The sequence below is a fragment of the Vanellus vanellus genome (assembly GCF_965231255.1).
Source record: "Vanellus vanellus genome assembly, chromosome: 12".
NCBI classification, from domain to species: Eukaryota; Metazoa; Chordata; class Aves; order Charadriiformes; family Charadriidae; genus Vanellus; species Vanellus vanellus.
The window spans coordinates 22,961,343-22,975,980 of NC_138917.1; the positions used below are offsets into that span (position 1 = coordinate 22,961,343).

Sequence of the window (14,638 nt, forward strand, 5' to 3'; positions counted from 1 at the left end):
CCCTGGCACTGCCGAAGTTGGTTTTCACCTCCCTCACTCATTTTGCAGTGGCCACCAGCACATTTGGAAGCTGACAAGGTGTTAAGAGTGTTTGGCAGATCAATGTCTTCTCCCTGAACCCTCCACTCCCAACCACCTAATTTTGGAGCTCCTACAAAGCCTGTGGGGCTGAGAGAGTGTTGTAAAGATGGATGGCCTTCCCTGTGGGGAAGGGTAACCTCACCTATGGGTCCTTGACCTATGGGTCAAACTTGGCCCCACTGTAACGTTCCCAATGAAGCACGCTGTGCCCCTCCGCAGTTTGCTCCAAGCCTGGAGAAAGACGTGCCCATGGCAAAGGGGTCGTTTGGTCGCACCGTGCCCTGGGCTTGCAGGGCTGAAGAATCAGGAAAAAATTCAAAGAGCAACTTGTGGCAATGAGTCTTTATTATAAATATTTGCTCCACTGGGCACATCCTGGCAGGGTGGTGACAGCAGGAGGGACGTAGTGTCCGGCTGGTCCATGCCGCTGTGACACCCGGTCCTGCCGGGGTACGGGCTGGCTCCACCTGCAGTGATGGTGAACACCACCACGGGACCCTTTGGAGAAGCGCCTCGAGCGCCGCCTGCTCCCTCCAGAGATGGGAGGACTGGATGGATGAGTGGGATGGTGGATGGCAGAAGGAGGATTTCATTTTTTCCTTTGAAGCTTTTTCATGGCTCTCTTCACCCAGGGCTTCTTGGGGTCGGTGCAGACCTCGTCACCGCTGGCAGCCACAATCCTGCAGCGAGAAAGTGAAGAAAGAGAGTGAAAACACGAACCACGAGCTGTCCCCTTCCCATGCGCTACTTCTCCCCTCCGGGTGCGCTGCCCCATCCTGGATGGAGGCTTGGAGCCATCTCCAGCAGCCCATGACCTTCTCGGGCTGATGGTGCATGTCACACCATTGCCATTAGCACCAAAACCTACATTTCCCCCCCCTCCCTCCCCGCAGAGCTATTTTCCTACCACAGCCCCCCCCAGGTACGTGCTCCCAACTGGGACCGGGCTGCCTGTGGGGTGGGATGGGATGGGGGGAGCTGCTGTAGCTCCCAACCGTGCAGTGGGATGCGAAGCCCAGGGGAACTCACACAACGGCCGGCATGGAGCAGTCGCTGGACGTCTCGTAGAAACTCTGCATGTGTCGGATGGGTTTCTGCGCGTACTTGAAGCAGCATTCGGTGGGCGTGAAGTGGGCTGGCGAAGGGAAGGGTGAGACGTTGTGAACGCCCTTGGTGGCATTTTGTAATTAATTGCATCACCAATGACACCGCAGGATGTGGAATGCGGGACGGAGGCTGGGGAGCTTCTCGGCAGCTCCCACAGCATCCCACGGCGGCAGTTCATGGCTTGATGGGATCATGGTTCATGGCAGCAAGGGCAGGACTGGGAAACGTGGACAGCGGTGGGGAGGGGAATGGCATGGGACCCGGCACCCCACGTTGCTGCAGCTACCCAAGTGCAGGGTGAGGTCAAGGCGCTCAGTTTGGGGATGAGGTTTGGGGGGGGGAGTGATTTCCAAGGTGGGGGCACAACTCGCGAGGTGTTTTGGAAGACTCCAAAAAGCTGCACACGCTCCACACACCCCCCCACCCCCCCCCCCAACCACTTGCTCATCCAGCTGAGACCTGGAGAACGGCTGCCGGAGTCTCCTCCAAGCTCCTGCAGCATCTCCCCAGGGGTGGCTTTGCTGAGGCCACCCAGCACCGTCTCCATCCTTCCCTGCCCCCACCAGGGGGTTGCTCCTCCTGCCAGCAGCTCCGGCCCCGCTCCCCCACTGGAGTTTCTTTGCCTGACCTCCCCAACGGGACATCTCCAGTGGGGACCCCGAGCCCCGACCTGCAGCCCAGGAGGTGCCTTACCTGCAGCGCAGTGCAGGGAGAAGGTGAGGAGCATCACGAGCAGCAGGACTGTCCTTGCAGCGAACATGGTGGCTGTGTGAGGGCTCTTCCTCCGTTCTGCTTTGTGCCGCCCTGCCCAGTGTCAGTGGCTTTGGCTCTCGCCGCTCCGGAATTTATCCTCTGCATGCCACCCACTTTAACAGCTTTTCCAAAAATTTGGGATGTGTTCTGAAAGCCCCCTCCCAGGGACAAGGGGATTTCTGTGGTTGTTTACTTTGGGGCCACGTCCGGTGGGGGCGTGGAAGAGGCTGAGGAGTGGGGCCGCCACTTCTGCTTTCTGCAGAAGAGCCACAAGTCTCCAAGGGGCTTCCAGGAGGCTTTGGGGGAACCGAAATTTACCCAGGAAGGCAGATTAAAAACAACTTTCTGTGAAGGCAAGTTATCGAGTCTCATGCTTGCCCGGCTATTTCTAACGGGAGAGAGAACCCAAAATCTCCGAGCAGGAACAGGTCATTGATGGGTTTAGCTGAGTCGTTAAAGGCAAGTGACTAACGAGTTCCCTCCAAACTGGCCACCCCAACCACCCTGGCCATACCAAGGGCACTGGGTTAGGCAGTGAAGGACTCAGTAGGGGGATGGGTAGATGGGATGGGATGGGATGGGTAGATGGGATGGGATGGGATGGGATGGGATGGGATGGGATGGGTAGATGGGATGGGATGGGACGGGACGGGACGGGACGGGAAGGGACGGGACGGGACGGGACGGGACGGGATGGGATGGGATGGGATGGAATGGGATGGAATGGGATGGGATATCAGGCAGAAAAAGCCACACTGGACCAAACTAGGAAGGACCCCAGAGCAGGGGGTGGTAAAAATGCTTTTAGTGGGTTCAGGAAACTTTATAGAAAGGGAAGAAATGAGGCAACGGCAGTGGGGGAGTCTGCGGAGAATCTGCGTCTGATCCCAAGCATTGCCTCTGCCCCCCACACCGGTGATGGGGTCTAAATGAGAGGGTCAGAGAGGTGGAGGCTTGTGGTCATCACTGCACAGATGGGTCATTTCTGCAGGGACATGGGACAAACCCTACCGCAACCCCGAGAGAGTCATCTCAGAGCCTGGAGAGGACCCCGAGGGCAAGAGGAGCAGGTGGCACAGACCCCAGTGGCAGCACTGGTGGACATCAGCCCAGCTTCCGTGCAGACATCTGCCCCTCGGGAAGTCGAGCTGCAGCTGTGGTTTGCATGTGAGGAGGGGGGTGAGGACCTGGTGGGAACCCATGTGGGATGGTGAGTGGGAGCACAGGAGGGGACCTGGCTGTGGCTTGGGAATGAAGCAAGCCAGGGCTTCTCAGAGGAGAAGAAAGGTGGAAATAGACTTCCTTGAAGATTGTCTCATTTTGCATGATTTCTCTGGAAGAAGAAAGGAGAAGGAAACAAATCAAATGTGCTGACAAGTCTGGTTTGGAAGATGTGGTGTGCAGGACAGCAGGTCTGGTGGCCTGGCACGGCGGCAGGTTGGTCATGCGGAGAGCTGGGCAAGGCACCGCTGGTTTCTAAATGCCACTTTCCCCAGGAAAGGGCTCTGCAGGAACAAAACACCCGACACACAGCCCCCGAGCCCCCTTCTACAGTCTCCTCGTGTCCCCTTGCCTCTCTCAGCTTCCCCTTTCCAGCTCCTACCACGTCCCTGATGTACAGACCCTCGACCCCAACAAGCCACCAGGGTCACACCACCACCTAGACTGTGAAGGGCTGCAATTGAGGGGGAATTGAACTTCAGAAATTAAAATGGGTAGGCACGAACAAAAAAAACCCAATGTGGAGATGAGAAATATTCTCTGACTCATACGGTGTTTTGGTTTTTGAGTGGGTAAACATAGAAATCAATCGTTTAACAGGGTGTGCTGATCTTCCACGTATGATAAACGCCAAAGACAATGGAAGAGCACAAGGCACTTGCACACTGGGGCTGCTGGTCCCTGACACTGACGCCGGCAAAAACCCGCTCTGGAGGAAGCCTTCATCACCATCAACCATAGCCAAAAAGGCAAAGGCGAAACTGTAACGATAACCGACTTTCGCTACAGCCTTCTTGCCATGGCTAGGAACGATGGAATTGGAAAAGGCGATAGTTAACGAGTTGAGGGAAATAGTATTACAAACGCTATGGTAGATGATAGCAAAAAACCCACCCTTACAAACAGAGGTTAAAGCTGGATCTCAAATGGTGGTACAAACCCACCGGTTATAGGGCTAACGGCTATAATGGTAACCTATGTGTTTGTTCAATTAATTACCGGTTGTGCTGAGATTATGTGTCTAAGCAGCCGGCAATTACTCTGCAAGAGATAAAGCTGGTGGCAACGCAAACGCACGGGAGAGAAAAAGAAATCAAAGCAGAAGAAACCCAATTCTTTGATATGTAAGTATAAAGGCTGCCCTGAGGTCCCAAGTGTCCCTGCCGTGTCCATTCCCCGCTTCCGTGGACCCTGCTTGGAGGGGATCAGAGGTGGGGTGGCTGTGGGGCTGAGATGTTCCCTGTGGGGCTGGGAACCAGAGGGCTCATGGGCTCTAAGAGGCAGGTGGGGATCTCTGGGGTGCCCCAGGAGGTGCTTCAGCTTGAGGTGGCCTCTTAAACTGTCGCCTTTACTCTTTGGGAGCCATGAGACCGTGGAGACACCCTGTCTGCTTGGTCTTGGTGCCTTCTCCTGACAGCAGCTCAGGGCTCGCCCAGGACAGCAGGTCCCAGGTCACCCAGACCTCCCCATAGGACCCACAACCCAGGTGCCCTTCTCTGGTCCTGGGTCTGGACCTTCTGCTGGGGGTTTCTGATGCGTGTAATAGCATCACAGCGCTGGCAGTGGCCTCACAGACCAACTCCTGTCCCCGTCCCCAGGTGACAGCAGCCAGAGGACTGTGCTGGTTGGAGAAGGCAGCTCCAAAGGATGGCCCAAGCCCTTGGCCCCAGCCCCGCTGTGCTGGATGCCACGGGGCTGGCACCCCACAGCTGGGTCCTTCTGCTCAGGGACACCAGCTGCCTCTTCTTCTTCGGCCCCAGGTTCCTCCTGCTCCTGGTGGCCTGGGCTGCCCTGCCCTGCTGCTCAGCAGGACAGCCCCTGGCCGGGGAGCTGGCAGGGACCCACATGCACCGTTGGGCAGGGGCTGGTGGGACCCACGTGCACGGTGGAACGGGGCAAGAGGCCTCTAGATCGGCTCAGCCAGGGTGAGGTCATGGTGATGCTGGTTCTGTGCTGGAAGGTCTCTGCCAGGAGCTGATGCTGGGGAAGGTGTGTGAAGGACCAGGATGGAGGTGAGGCCCCACTTGGCCCTGGCACTGGCTCCTCCAGCTGATGGGATGCTCCTCCTTGCTCAGCTCTGCGCTCACACCCTGCATGGTGCTGGGCTGGACCTCCCCATCCAGCTGGAGCCCTGAGGTCTGTGCTGCATCCGTGCCACGGCTGTCAGGAGAAGGCACCAAGACCAAGCAGACAGGGTGTCTCCACGGTCTCATGGCTCCTGAAGAGTAAAGGCAACAGTTTAAAAGGCTTCCTCAGACTGAAACACCTCCTGGTGGACCCCAAAGATCTCCACCTGCCTCTTGGTGCCCATGAGCCCTCCGGTTTCCAGACCTGCTGTGTGTCATGGTCGTCCCTCAGCGCTGGGTGGGTGTTGTTTCTGCTGTGACAGCATCCCTGGAGGTGCTGCAGCTGAAATCCTGTTCCCCAGGAGCCGGGAGCACCAGCAGCAGGGCTGCCACGGTGGCTGCTGTGTGGAGACTGGCTGGGCCACCATCCAGCTGGTGGCAAGTGATGGGTTTTGCATCACTTAGTGGCTTTTTTTGGTGGTTTTCTTTTTTTGGTTGGTTGGTTTTCTCCCCCCCCGCCCCCCTTATAAAACTGTCTCAGGGAAAGAAGGAAGAAGTGGGGGGGGACATTTGGAGTTATAGCATTTGTCTTCCCAAGTCACCGTCACGCGTGATGGAGCCCTGCTCTGCTGGCCATGGCTGAAGGTCTGCCCGTTGGTGGGAAGGAGGGAATGAATCCCTTATTTCGCTTTGCTCGTGTGCGCAGCTTTTGCTTTACCTATCAAGCTGTCTTTATCTCAACCTTCAAGTTGTTTTGCCCTTCTGATTCTCCTCCCCACCGCAAACCCCTGGCAGGGATCACTGCTGAGCTCCCCCTGGCATGAAGGGGGCTTCCACGGCTCTACGTGGGTGAATCCCTCGTCTTCTTCAGCATCCCCTGCCCGTTCCACCCGCCCAGGGACCGCCGCAGAGCAATCCCTCCTCTGCAGCACAGCTCAGATACAATGAGGTCCCCGGGGAAGATGTGGCAGTCGGGTCGTGCTCATGCAGGGGGCAACGCGAGGGACAAGCTGAAAGCTCCAAGCCCAAAACCCATGGCAGTTTTGCACCTAAAAGCCCCCAGAGGAGTTGTCAGCCCCCTTTAGGTCCCCTTGAAGCGCGTACCCAAATGCCCAGAGCATCCATGCAGCACCCTCCCGTCCCCCTCCATGCCCGCCTTAGTGAGACCCATGCGGTTTTGGGAGGCAGTGGGAAGAGCCCCCCCCCATCCCACCCCACCCCACCGCAGCCCCTCCATGCCTCGACCAGCCGGCAGCAGCACAGTTGCTGGGGCTGGGAGAAGAAAGACCACCACTCTCCAGTACCAGATGAAGTAAACCTTTATTTTGTGGCTGCGCTCGGCGGGCAGGTGCTGGCAGGGCCGGCAGCACCCCCGGAGCTGGTGCCCAGCTGGTCAATGTGGCGCAGGGCTCTGGGGAGCCAGTGGCATCCCGCAGCATCGGTGACCCCCGCAGGCCTTTCCAGGAGGATGAGTATAAACCTTCCTTCCCACCAGGGTGTTGGGTAGCCTCAACCAGGGCACCTGTTGGACATCACGGGGCATGAAGTTCTTTCTTTTTTTGAAGCTTCTCAACTGCTTTCTCCACCCAAGTCATCTCTGGGTTTGCACAGATCTTGGTCCCATTCCTGGTCTCAAACCTGCCAAGATGAAAGGTGAAGCTTGGTGAGAAACGACAGCTATAATCCCACTCATGTCCATGTCATCTTCCCTTCCTTGCACTCCTCCTTTCCCTTTGGCCCTGCACACTGCCCCTGGGCACTTGGTGTCCTACAAGCAGCTCATCCTGCAGCCCAGTGTCCCTAGAGCCTGTGCAGAGCCTTCAGGAGCTGAGATGGACTTGCGTCCTTAACTGTGCCCTGTAGAAGGGGTCAGACAGTCATGTCCTCCCCTCTTCATGCTGGAAGACAGACACCCGTGGAGGTCACGCAGACCTGCCCCACTCCTGTCCCCAGATGGGATAGATGAACTGAACCCGTGGTGGCCCAGGAGACAGCACAGCAGTGGGGAAATGACCAGGACTTACACAACTGCTGGGGAAAAACATTCCTTGGGAGTCACGTAGAAACCCTTCAGTTTAGCCAGTCGGACAGGGGACTTCACATAACTGAAGCAGCACTCGGATGGTGTGTAAGGGCCTGGAGAAGAAAAAGAGAGATGGTGAACACTGGCTTTGGAAAGCAGTCTTTAAGACATTCCCCCATGACAGGGTTGATGTGCACATCCCCCAAGTTCTGCAGATGCTGCAATGAGGAGCTCCAGGTGTCCTCCCTCCTTCACAGGGCAGGAGGATGCTCCAGGTCATCATCCAGCAAAACCCACCTGAAGGATGTTGGAGACCCCCAGTCTCCATCCTTCCCTGCACTCTGGGACGTGCAGCCTGGCCCCGAGCAGGGGTTTGCTCCTTCTGCCAGCAGCACCATCCCCACTCCACGCCAGGGTTCCTTGCCTGACCTCCCCAAGAGGACACCCCAAGCTCCAACCCGCAGTGGTGGCCTGCGAGGTGCCTTACCTGCATCACAGCGTGGGGAGAGGGTGAGGAGCATCACCAGCACCAGGACCATTCTTGCACCAAGCATGGTAGCTGCCTTCCTTGGTGGATCTCTTCCTCGCAGGGTGCTGCTCTGCCTCTTTGGAGGAGCTCAACTGTGAGCTCAGGCAAGGAGGTGCTGCAATTTATCCTCTCCATCCCCTCCCCACATTAGCCCTTTTCCAAAGAATTTCGACCAAATTCAAGCGAAAGCCCTGTGTGTTTTCGTTGGCCAAGGGGATTTCCGTGTCACGTGGGATCTTCAAGGTTACTGACCGAGATGATACCTAGAAAGGCTGAACAGACTTTGGCAACTTCTCTGTTCATCGAAACATGTCTGTGGGAAAGCCGCAGTGTCCACGAGGGAAGTGAAACCCTCCTCCGCGGAGACATAAACTTGAGGGCTCCCAAACCCATGGAGAGTGGCTTGGTGGTGACAGGGAAGGCAAAGCCCGGCTTCCTGTGCAAAGTCACTGAGAAGCTACTGGGCTGAAGAGCCCCAGAGCCAACATAAACACACCGGAGATGGCTCGTGAACTTCCTGGGGAGCATTAAGCAGAAATGCAGTGACCGCTGCTGCTACCGACCCTCTGCGGCTCAAAAGCTGCAAGATGTCAAATACCGCCAGACGTTGCGTCACATTCCATGCCGTTTCCTATGGAGGAGAACAGAAGTTTTCCGCCAAAAATCCCTGTTGATAGTTGGGAAGAGTGGGGTGAAAGGAGAAGGGGGTGCAGCCAAGCCCTCCCTCGCAGAGAAGGCTGGCTCAGCCCTTTGGCTTCAAGGCAGGGCAGGAGGCTGAATCATGCTGAGGGAGGTGGAAGGAGAAGTTGGTGTTCAAAGTTCTTGGGTGTTTTTTCCAACGTCTTCCTGCCTCCACAGCTGTGAAGCCTCCCAGATCCTGCAGGGACCTGCAGAAAGGGGGTCGGCCTCTCTGTGTTAACCCAGGCACAGCTTCTCCCCACCGTGCTCTACTCCCCTGTCCTCAGCCAGCCACTCAGACCACCAGACCCTTCTGCAGGTCCTTGCAACCCCTGCTCCAAAGCTTATTTCCCCATTCCCTCTTTTTTTTGTTTTGTTTTGTTTTCCCCAGGCTTTAAGTGGATGTATGGAGCAGCAGGGTCCCATACAGATCCCCAGGACACCACCGTCCCCCCTCATCCACTGTGAGCTACCCAAGGGGCCACCACAAGCCCTTCTTCACGTTGGCACCCCCCAGCCACCCTCTGCCGCTTTGGAGCAGGACAGTATGCCTGCGACCGTGTCATCCCTGGGTGCCTTTTAAAAAACTTGGGGGAAACCCACCCAATGCTGACAACTGCTCTGGCCATGCCTAGGTCTCCTCAACTCCAGCTGCAGTAGGAGATGCATCTCCTGCTGAGGAACGCTCAAGGAGCCCAGGCTGGGTACGCCAAGGCTCTTCCCAACCTAGTAGAAATGATTAAAATACATACTCAGACCCCTGTAGCTGCCGGGCTGTGGTTCAGCTCCTGTGGAGACATGGAGTCCCTCCATCTCCAAAGCGTGCCTTGGCCCAGGAGGGGCTGGCATGAGGCCACCCATGCTGTGTAGCCACCAGAGGATTAAAAATAAATAGGTCCCACACCCTGTAAGGACAACTGCTCTTCCCTCCTGCGTGTATTCAACCCAGCGACTCAGTGTCTCCCTGGGCTGTGATAAACCCCTGCTGATCCCCAAAAGCATCCTCCCTTTCTCCCACAGCTTTGCAGGTGGCCCCTTCCCCTTCTCGACCATCTCCCCACCCCTGCTTTGCCCCAGGCTCCCTTCTTGCAGACTCGTGTGCCTCTCCAGGAGCCTTTCCCCAAACCTGGGCCACGGCTGCTGGCACCAGAGTAGCCTCCCATCCCATCCCATGGAGACCGTCCCAGCACAAGGCAGCCTTTTGGAGACCATGGCATTCCATGAGCTGCAGCCACACCAGTAATGCCGAGCTGGGGACACGGGCCCTATTACTGCTCCTGATGCATTTTTGTCTTACCTGTGGTGTGCACAGGAGCAGGGCCCCCAAGCGCAGGTGGCATGATGCTGTCATGCCCATGGCAGATGTCCTCAAGCTGGGGCAATGCAGGTTCCCCTGCAGCCATGGACCAAGGGAGCGCACAGCCTGCCCTAACCACACCAGGGTCAAAGCCACCATCCATGGGCTTGACCTTGATCAAAGCAGAAGGATTTGGGGGATGGATAGTCATAGTCTTGCTGCAAGCCCGTGGCATGTCTACCTGTGGGGCTTCACCTGACCACTCCTCAGCTATGGGGGATGCTTTGGGTGGGCGGCCAGGGCAGCACAGAGTGCTGGTGGCTGAACAAGTATGGGGGCACACAGCAGCCGCGGTCTGGATGAAGAAGACCTTGAGAAGGAAAGGTAGTAGTGGGGGCCTGCTTCTGCAGAGTTGTGCTTGCTTACCTGGCAGAAGATCTCTCCTGGGATGCTCTGCTTCCCCTTTCTCAGGTTCTCGAGCCATCGCTATCGCAGCCAGATGATTCACGACTCCCTGGAGACCCTTTGATGTTTATTGTTTAACTTTTTAGGAAGGGAAAAGCTGATGTGCAGTCATTAACTGGTGAGTGCTGGAAAGCCCCACTGCTGGCCCATGTTCCCTTTTCATTTGAATGGGCTCTGGAGAATTTGCTTGTTTACATAAAAAATAAACAGCATCTTCTTGATGTTGCAAGAGGAGGAGGAGAGGAACTTGGGCGGCCCCTCAGGTGCAGCCTTCACCAGCAACGGTGCCAGTGTGGGGAGGAAGGAGCTGGGCAGAACAAGCCCTGCGCTTGGAAATGGGGTCTCAGCAGATAACCGAGAAGACACGGCCACATGGTCGTTGTGCTGCTCGGGGCAGCACAGGCTCTGCGCTGCAAAAGCAGTTGGGCTGCCAAGGCAGGAGAGAGGTGGCCGAGCATCACCTGGGCCCCACCCAGTGCCTGAAACCCATCCCCAAGGAGGTGGTGGGAGGGTTAGGAATAAGCTTTTCCCTATTATCTTCTGTTCTACCCAGCCACTTTGAGTCTTCTCCATTTACAATATGAAACATTCTAATTTTTCTTCTTTCAAACCTCATTTTTCTGACTGTAAAGTCCCTCCTCATTTCTTTGGGGTGCTCACTCAAGGGTCTCCCCAGCTCCATACTGAAGCTCCGGTTGACTCAGGCCACAATCCCAAACCAAAGGCGATGCTCTTGTTCCTTCCTGGAGTCAGCCCTCACCCTGTGACTCCATGTACGACCATGCCAGGTCCTACAGCCTTTAAAAAGAGGCAAACAAGAGTCTCTTCCAAAGCCTGCTTCCTACAGCTGGACACTGGGGACCACCAGAGCTGGTGATCTGAGCCTCATCCTGTGCGGTAAGTCCAGCCCAACATCACGACACAGGAAGGCCATAGGAAGGATGTGTCCGAGAGCCCTTCTCCAGGGGATTATCTGCACTGAGCCACCAGGCAAGCTCACCCACCGGCGCAGGGGATAGAGCAGAAACTCACCATAGGCATCCTCACCACAACAGCCAAGCAGAGAGGCAGGGGTGGATGCGCCTGGAAGCTTCGTTAAAGAAAAGCTTGGGGGTTGGGGGGAAAGTATGTGATGCCAGTTTTCTCAAATGCACTGAAAAGGAGACGTTCTTCCATTTTTCTCCAGCGAGGTTGATCAGCTGCCTCAAGGTTAAGTGAGGGATGGATATGGGGTGTCAGGAGGAGCTGCTGCTCCCGAGGGAGACTCAGCGCTGGAGAGGCTTCTGTGGCAGGTAGCAGTCAGGAGAAACGATGCCTGGTGAGGACTTCAGTCTCCTTTTTTCGACCCTGACCTTTCTTGAGCTTCCAGAGTTAGACAGCCGTGGAGAGCTGCTTCGGCTCAGCTTTTAAAACAAAGTTGTTAAGAAAAAGAATAGGACATGGACACAATTTCAGCCTAATTTTCAGGGATTTAATTCTGAACAGAATTAGTCCTGATAACTCCAAGGAGGCAGTAGAAAAAGTTATGAATTTACTTGTTCCTTAGTTTTTGCTTAGGATAAAACCCAGCAATCAGAAAAACAAATTCAGTAGAAAGAATGTGATGAGAAAGACACATTAAAGTCCACAGGTATTGTACCAAAACAGTTATTTGTGCCGCCTACAGTCTAGGCTGGCAAGCTGCCATCACAGCCCTCCTTGGAGGACTCATCTCACTTCTTTCCATAGTACTTTTTTTTTTTTTTTTTTATTACTTTCTTTGCGGCCTTTTAGCTCACCTGGCAGAATTCAAGGGTGCTTCAGAAATGAAGCTTCCTCCGTCACACAGGATGGTCATTGAAGAGGTGTGACGCTGGAGAGTGTTTACCCAAGGAGGAACTTCAGCTAGGAGAGCAGCCCTTGCAGTGACGTGAATGGGGACATAAACCTCATAAAAGCAGAGATTAAGCAAATGCGAAGTGCGGAAGAACCACAGCTGCCCAGCAGAACTGGAGAGCCAAAGCAGCTGAGGGGTCATCCTGCATTCCGCTAAGCCAGCATTATGGAAGTGGTGGTATGTAAGCTTGACCAGAGGCTGCCCTAAGGCACCAGCGCGCTTACACAACATTTCACAGAAAAAAAAAACCCACACAGAGCAGGGACGGACATTTCATAAGTCACAATCCAAGTTTCAAACCAGAGAGGATGGAGACTGCAGATGCTTCACAGCAATAACCGTGACCCTCACACACCACCCTGGCGAGAAGCCAGGGCTTGGAGAAGACAACGGCAGAGGTGTCTCACTGCCAGGTCCAGACGGCAGGGAGCAGTGAGAAGGGACAAGTCAGGAGCCAAGGCTGACCCCAGCACAGGCAGTGTCTTCACCAGCGAGGTGAGGTCCCACAGGGTCTGAAAAGGGGGGACAGAGCCAGGTGCTGCTAACAGGGTCCATCAACAGTCTCAGACACACCAAAGTGAGGAACCCGATCCAGGATCCATTGGGAAGGGTTAGGGGCATCCACTGAGGAAGAGGAAGAAGAAGAGAAGGAGGAGGAGGAGACAGAGGCTACAACATCAAAGGGCCCATCCAGCAAAGAGACAAGACACCAACAGTGTGTAGGTCCAAGGTCTACCCAAGAGACAGGGCCAGAGCCAGGACATCAGACCAGCACTCTTACAACACATCCAAAGCAGAGACTAAAAGCTGGAGCCTGAGCTTAAATGGGGCTCCTGTGCCTTGGGCAGAGGGTGGGGGAACATGTGTGGGGTGAATCCATCTGCAGGTGAGGCTGGTCAGGGTGATTAAGGCCAATTAGTGCCCCCAAGGCCTGCCACCAAGCCATCTGATGGATCCTTGGGGATGTGAAGGCATGGAGGTGAGCCTGTATGGAGTCCCAGTGGCTCCTTATTCTCATGAGGACAATGCAAACAGCTGACTAACCAAGTGGTGGAAAGGTTTTTGCACTGATGTGGAGCTGGAAACCAAAGATGTGGGTCAACAAGGGACCAGAAGGGGCACACCATGACCATGGTCCCCCTGTCTCCTGTGGGCTGGGGGGAAACCTCAAGGCAGAAGCACACTAGGTGCAGAAGGCAGGGCTTGTCCCACCTGAGCATGAAAGACTTGGCATTACTTCTCTCTTGGGCCAAATTCTACACCTGAGGCAGCCCATGGAACTCCAGGAGGAGCATAGGAAGATGCAAAGTTGGGCATCCTTCACACAAGCTCTCGCCCTGCACTGTCAGACATAGAGAAGCCAGGGAGCAGCAGCAAAGCTGGCGAGCGTGTGCCACCAGCTGGCCGAGGGACCAGGCACCCCAAAGTTCCCTCAGTTCTCCGGAGCCGCAGCCCCCGAGAGGCCCTACGCTGACGCCTGGACTCGCTCTGCGTCTCGGAAATGATTCATCACTCTCAGGGCTGATTTGTTTACAGCGCCTCCCCCCCCTCTCGTCCGCCCTCTCCCCATAACAGAGAGGAGAAAAGGAAAAAAAAAAAAAAAAAAAGTGCTTTTCTTTCCGCAGAGCTTCTTATCCCCCCAAATGTCCTTTCTAGCCTGGTGATTCATCTGGGGGAAGTTTTCATGGACTTTGGCATCTTCCCAGCCCGCCGGAGCGCAGGGCTGGGGCATGGCCCGGACGAGGGCTCCTGGGATGCAGGGGAGATGCTCATCCCCAACCCTCCTGCTCCTTCCAGCCACCCCCACTCCAGGCAAGTCCCCAGGCACTGACTCAGATTGCGTTGCCTTTCCCACCTCTCCTCCCCGACACTGGAGAGGAGCACACAAAGGCAGCCCAAGCCCTGGCTGGGGTGCAAGAAGTCCCAGCTACAGCCCACGGCCTCCCACCGCCTTCCAGAATAGACCTGGAGCGTAATGTTTGTTTTCTGTGGGTTGTTGATTGGTCGTAGCTATGCTTAAACAAAGCAAAAACCCGGCTCTTTTTTTTTCCGTGTTGCCTTGGCAGGAAGGGAAATGCGACTCCCCGTGAGAAAGTATATTCCCTGCAAATTTTTGGCGGGACCGAAGCCCATAAACAGTGAAGAGGTGGAACAATAGGCCGGCCGCATCAGCCGCGCCGGCTTTGCTGTCCCTCGGCGATGCTGGGATTCCCCCATGGTGCTTAATCACACGTGGTCATCTCCGCACCTCTGCGGGGACCAGGCCTGGTCACCCAGCCCCGGGCTGAATCCCCTGAGGACAAGAGCTTTTTTACAGAAGGACTTTATTGGTTTTACTTCTAAAAAAAGGTACAGGACATACATCTCGCGCGCACACACTCATACATACTCGCTACACAAATGAACCAGAACTCGTAGTTGTCACTGCGCCCTACAGCAAATGCACATTTTCAGCCCCAGGAAGCGGTGACACCCACAGGCTCCGTCCATCTGCACCGGCATTCACCCTGTGCCCTCCCGGGCTGCCCATCGCACAGCGAAA

At 55.7% G+C, this 14,638-nt stretch overlaps 2 protein-coding genes across 2 annotated transcripts; both read right to left on the reverse strand.

Annotated features, from left to right (window-relative positions):
• Positions 1–494: 494 nt before the first annotated feature.
• On the reverse strand, positions 495–1,967 carry LOC309676801 (C-C motif chemokine 3-like). Its single transcript, XM_082489445.1, has 3 exons — positions 1,882–1,967; positions 1,111–1,216; positions 495–761 (listed from the first exon to the last, which is right to left on the reverse strand). Exons 1-3 carry the CDS (start codon positions 1,946–1,948, stop codon positions 671–673), a joined length of 264 nt encoding a protein of 87 aa, XP_082345571.1. The 5' UTR covers positions 1,949–1,967; the 3' UTR covers positions 495–670.
• A 4,624-nt stretch (positions 1,968–6,591) lies between these two features.
• On the reverse strand, positions 6,592–7,862 carry LOC309676846 (C-C motif chemokine 5-like). The gene is made up of 3 exons (XM_082489498.1): positions 7,739–7,862; positions 7,253–7,364; positions 6,592–6,866 (listed from the first exon to the last, which is right to left on the reverse strand). The coding sequence occupies exons 1-3, from the start codon at positions 7,803–7,805 to the stop codon at positions 6,761–6,763; spliced, it is 285 nt and encodes a 94-aa protein (XP_082345624.1). The 5' UTR covers positions 7,806–7,862; the 3' UTR covers positions 6,592–6,760.
• Positions 7,863–14,638: the final 6,776 nt, after the last annotated feature.